Source organism: Galeopterus variegatus, unplaced genomic scaffold (genome assembly GCF_000696425.1).
Source record: "Galeopterus variegatus unplaced genomic scaffold, G_variegatus-3.0.2 Scaffold9521, whole genome shotgun sequence".
Taxonomy (NCBI): Eukaryota; Metazoa; Chordata; class Mammalia; order Dermoptera; family Cynocephalidae; genus Galeopterus; species Galeopterus variegatus.
The window spans coordinates 19,919-25,902 of NW_007735632.1; the positions used below are offsets into that span (position 1 = coordinate 19,919).

The 5,984-nt window shown below is 37.6% G+C and overlaps 1 protein-coding gene across 1 annotated transcript; it reads left to right on the top strand.

Moving 5' to 3' along the window:
- Positions 1-207: 207 nt before the first annotated feature.
- Positions 208-1,906, top strand: ZNF674 (zinc finger protein 674). The gene has a single exon (XM_008593685.1). It carries the CDS (start codon positions 208-210, stop codon positions 1,735-1,737), a length of 1,530 nt encoding a protein of 509 aa, XP_008591907.1. The 3' UTR covers positions 1,738-1,906.
- The last annotated feature ends 4,078 nt before the right edge of the window (positions 1,907-5,984 follow it).

Sequence of the window (5,984 nt, forward strand, 5' to 3'; positions counted from 1 at the left end):
AGGTTTTGAGCTAGGCTGCATATTAAATTATTTTTGTTAGATTTGGACTGTTATTTCTTTGTATTTGCAATCAGGGGAAGAAGGGTTGGTGGGACATTGGGAGGGGCCATCCACATCAGCTCAAGTCATGCTGATAGGAATTCACCACAAGGCATTTAGGCATTAATGTTGTCACATAACATTATAGTAGAAAGACTTACAAGTTTGATGATTCATCACACTTTTTTTTCTCTAGAAGTCAGGCGAGTTGATGAGCAGATAAATAACTACAAGGAAATCCAAGACAAACCTCTGTGGCAAGATGAATTCACAGACAAAGAAAAACTGAAGGATGAAAGTGGTGAAGAATGCAGAGCATGTAGAAAAATCAGTTATCTGAGCACAGACTTTGTTTCTATAAGACAAAGACTTCCTAAATATTACTTATGGGAAAGGTGTTCAAAACATAATTTAAGCTTTCTTAGTGAGAACAGAAGCTGTGTAAGAAAGAAAGATGGTGGATGTAAGGCATATTGGAAATTATGCCTCCATTCTAATCTTGATAAAGCTCAACCTGCAGAGAAATTCTCTGAACCTAATCAACGTGGAAAAGCCCCCCACCATAAGCGAGCCCTTGATAAAAGTCAGAGAATTCAAACTGAGGAGAAACTGTATGAATGTACTGAATGTGGAAAAGTGTTTATGCAGAAAGCAAACCTTGTTGTACATCAAAGAACTCACACTGGAGAGAAGCCTTATCAATGCTGTGAATGTGCAAAAGCCTTCAGCCAGAAGTCAACTCTGATAGCACACCAGAGAACTCATACAGGGGAGAAGCCCTATGAATGCAGTGAATGTGGGAAAACCTTTATCCAGAAGTCAACTTTGATTAAACATCAGCGAACTCATACAGGAGAGAAACCATTTGTTTGTGGTGAATGTTCAAAAGCCTTTAAGAGTTCATATCACCTTATGAGACATGAAAAAACACATATTAGACAAGCATTTTCTAAAGGTATCAAATGTGCTAAATCCAGCCTTATACATCAAAGGACTCATATGGGTGAGAAACCCGTGTGCAGTGAACATGAGAGAGCCTTTGATGAGAAGCCCACTCCCATTAAAGATCAGAGAATTCATACAAAAGAGAAACCTTATGAGTGCAGTAAATGTGGGAAAAGATTCAGAGGAAAGTCACATCTCTCTGTTCATCAGAGAATTCATACAGGTGAGAAACCCTATGAATGCAACATATGTGGGAAGACTTTCAATGGAAAGTCACACCTGTCTGTCCATCATAGAATTCATACAGGAGAGAAACCCTATGAATGCAGACGATGTGGCAAAGCCTTTGGTGAGAAGTCAACCCTTATTGTACATCAGAGAACTCATACAGGAGAGAAACCCTATAAATGCAGTGAATGTGGGAAAGCCTTCAGTGAGAAGTCACCACTGATTAAACATCAGAGAATTCACACAGGAGAGAGACCCTATGAATGCAGTGACTGTGGGAAAGCCTTCAGTAGGAAGTCAACTCTCATTAAACATCAGAGAATTCATACAGGAGAAAAACCCTACCAATGTAGTGAATGTGGGAAAGCCTTCAGTGTGAAATCAGCTCTCATTGTACATCACAGAACTCATACAGGAGAGAAACCTTATGAATGCAGAGACTGTGGTAAAGCCTTCAGTGGGAAGTCAACTCTCATTAAACATCAGAGAAATCATACAGGAGATAAAACATATGAAGATACTTGAGAGTGAGATAATTTCACTAGGAGCTATATATTAAAAGTAGTTTATTATATATGAAAAAATTCATCCTGAGATGTAACCTTATAAATGTCAAGAATGTTAGAATTTCTTTATATATTGTTTACTGTTCATTTAACTTAATAAAAGGCACAAAAGTATAATTCCATATGTACAATAGATGTGATCAATTTTTCACCCAGAATTTTTCACCCATCAATGAAGAACTGTATGTCAAAGAATTCAAAAGGGGCAAAACTAAGCATACCAATGTGCGAAAGCTTTCAGAAAGAAGTTAAATGTCATTGCCTACGAGAGGATTTATGCTGAGGAAAACTAAATTTAATGTGTGTAGAAACCCATGTTAGATATTATGAGAGAATTCATATTCCATATTTTTTACCAAACATTTTGTGGTCAAGGTGCAGAGGTGACAAGCACTCACTTATAAAGTTAAGATATGGTCACTGTGGATCAGAGTAGAGTATGACATTTTTGAAAGAATAGTATAAGGCATAAAATATTGTAGGTAGGGTAAACTCCCAGGTTATTTCTTACATAGACAGAAAAAATCCTTCCTTAAATAGGGTGAGACAGGATGAGACATCAGGTTTCCTGAAACAAAGAAACTCAGGAAAGTATACGTATTATTCATCAATATCTTCATTGCAAAAATGCAGACCCCTTACAGAAATGGCATATAGTAAGCTATGACATATGTCCCTTAGGAACAGTGCATACAACTTAATATTTTCTTTTAAGAAAGTAATAATTTGATGGAGGTAGTAAAAGATTTTACATTTTCAGAGTATCTCCCATAACCTCAGTATTACTTAAAATAGTGAAAAAATAAAATTGAATATCCAATGACGGGTGATTGATAAAAAATTGATATGTCAATAAGGTAAAATAACCTGCACCAATTAAGAATTTTAGCTGGCCAGTTAGCTCACCTGGTTCAGCATGGTGCTAATAACACCAAGGTCAAGGGTTTGGATCCCTGTGCTGGCTAGCTGCCAAAAAAAAAATTCTTTTTTCTAATTTTATTACCTTAGAGGATTTTGGAAAATGTTTATAACAAACTAAGTGAAAAAGCAGATTATAAAAAATTGCACCATATGGTTTACATTGTAAAAATAGGAAGGATAGGCACCATTATATCAGTGATGGTGGTAGAAATACAGAAATTTTATGATGAGTAAAATTATATGCACATAGATATGTATAAATATAAACTTTGTATTATATCTATTTTAGGGGTGTGTGTGTGTATAGACACATACAGCATAGAGCTAGAAAGGAAATACACCAAATTATTAAGAAAAGTAACATTTAAATATGGGGATTATTGATTTTTCATTTTTTTAAATGTAGTCTCCAGAAACTACCAATAAAATATGTTTAATCTCGTGTATGCTTGATGATTCTGTCTTCCCATCCATTTTCTTAAGAAAATGTGAATTATTTCCAATAATCATTTCCTTTTTTACTTAGTTTTTAATTTTCCTGGAGTTTCTACTCATCCTTTCTTTTCTTGTTTGTTTTTCTGGGGTCTTAAACATGCCATCTAATCTATGACACCATTTTTCACATATGTATACATATTGCCTATTTATTTGATGGTCTGAGTCTATGGTTTTGATAAATTTTCCACCTTGAGAATTGGTGTCCTATGATTTTAATATCTGTATGTGATTTTTCTAATAAAAATAAAAACCTCTCCGTAGGTTTTTACTCTATAGCCACAAATCCTGTGACATAAGTTATCAGTTAACACATTTTCCAGATGAGAGCTATAGTGAATGGTTAAATGTACCACAGTGGGGACAAAACTGACTTCTGAAGAAAGCTCTTTTCACTGATATTTGTGAGTGCTACTGAATTTTCATACTCCCTCTCTTGTCCCTGTCTTGTCAGCAGCTGTGGCAGACACCCTAGGTGTCTACGTGCTATATAATCCCTTCCCCTGATGGTGGACAGAACTGAGACTGCTTCTAGCCAATAGATCATGGCAAAGGTGATGGGATGTTACCCCATGACTATGTTATGTTATATAACACTCCATCATAACAGACTGGAGAGAGATTTTCCTTGCTGGCCTGATGAGTTTAGCAGCCATGTTGAAGAAGCCCATGTGGCAAGGAACTGCAGCTGGCTTCTAGTACTTGAGGGAAATCTGAACTAAAACAGTGTGACTTGAGTGGCAAGATCCTGGAGACAAGAGAAGTCAAGAAAAACAAGTCCAATAGACAGAGGTACTTTTTCTCACAAGGAGTTCACTGATTGGTAAATAGTATAGAACGGATTTGGAGATACCCAGTGGCAAAGTGCAGAGCTTTCAGCAGAATTATGTGGCAAGGAAATCAAACTTGGAGTTCAGATTCCACTAGTGATGATGGGCCCTGGTAAATACTACAGGCTTTCAGTTGGAACCTCTGTGGAACTATACTTAGGAATTAGTGGGGAGTAAATATAGAGCTCATCTGAGAAAGATTGGTACCCCATATTGAATTAACTCTTTAGCTAACTGAATTAAGGTTATTTTCCCATACTATAATTGTCAGAAACTAAAGCTCATCTAGAGTTTCTACAATTTCTCATGTACAGTGGATTCAGTAAAAAATTGCCAGGCATTCCCAGGCTCAACTAAGAAAAAAGTGGAAAGTAGAAGCAGACCCGCAGGTAATTCAGATACAGGAGTTACAACTCATGAACTTTAAAATAACTAAATAATATCAAGAAAATATATGAGAAAATTTATAAGAAAATGTGAATTATTTCCAATAACATTTGCTTTTTTTGCTTGGTTTTTAATTTTCCTGGAGTTTCTACTCATCCTTTTCTTGTTTTTCTAGGGTCTTGAACATGCCATCTAATCTATGGAATTTCCCTTCTCTTTGGTATTAGGATTCTAGATAGCTATCAACTTTGAGGGGTGGGACTGGGAAAGAGCAAAGGGACTGGGTCAGTAGCAAGCTATAAACCTTTTCTCTAAAGAATAGTTATCAGCAGAAAATGATATTGATTTGCTCCAAAATCCTAGTGGACTGTACTGTGACTCACACACAGTGAGTTTCCAGTCTACATACTTCATTTCTACCTGCCACAGACATTGCCAACACCATATGATATGCTGGGTCCTATGACCCAAGAGACAGTGTGCATGACAGACTAGACCTATTTAAAAGTGTATTCTTGCTCTGGGACACACTGAAAATTGGCAAATCTGTGAGTTATTCAGTAAGTGGACTGCAGCAAGGTTTATGGTGCCTAATACAAAGAGTGTTTTCTCACAGGTCATATAATTCTCTCTTGCAGATTCCATGGCCTTCCTCTAAAATCCCTAGGATGTCATTCTCACACTGAATCTTTTTCCACCACTGACACCTTCAACACCACAGAGTCAGCCAGATCATATGATCTAAGCAACAAGGCTGCTTGCACTACAGCCTGGACTTGCTGCAGAGCCTTTCTTGCTCTAGGCCCTACTCAAAGCTGGCAGTCTTCTGTGTCACCTGGTATATGGGCTAAAGAAGCATTGCTAGGTGTGGAATATGTTATCTCCAGATCCCAAAGAGGCATACCAGGTGCTGTATTTCTATTTTGTGAAGTTAAACTTTGTGTGGTTGAGCCTGTGGTAATCTACAGTCATTCTCTAGGATCCAGATGGTTTCTGCAGGGGCCAGAATAATGAATTAAACAGAAATATGATAAGGTCCACCACTCTTTCATCCTTTAAGTCTTTAATGGTGGCACTAATCTCTATTATCCCCTAGAGTGCAATACTGTTTTTAATTTACCATCTTGGTTGATGAGGGAGGGAGGAGGCAGAGGTTTCCCCATTATGAAATACAGGCCAAGGACCCAATGTGGAGATTAATCCAGCTGCCAAGTATATGAACTCCAATTAAACACTTCGAGACAAGAAATGACCACTGGTAGGTCTGCAGATGCAGTGGGCCATTGTGAGTCAGATTTATGCCAGGACTCCACTTATTACCTGGACCCAATAAGCTCCGACTCTGTCAGGAGGGCCATGATGATGCTTTGAGTATCTGGGTATTGATGTCAACTCAGAAAGCTGTGTCTGATAGTCCTAAAAATTTCTGGGTATTCACCTTTCCCCAGTGTATAGTCACCCACCCAAATAAATGGTCATACATTCCTTTGGGGAGGGTCTAGGGTAAGTATTATAATATATGCCTGCCACAATGTTATAGGGTCCTTCCTCTGAGGGACATGGGCAAATTTCC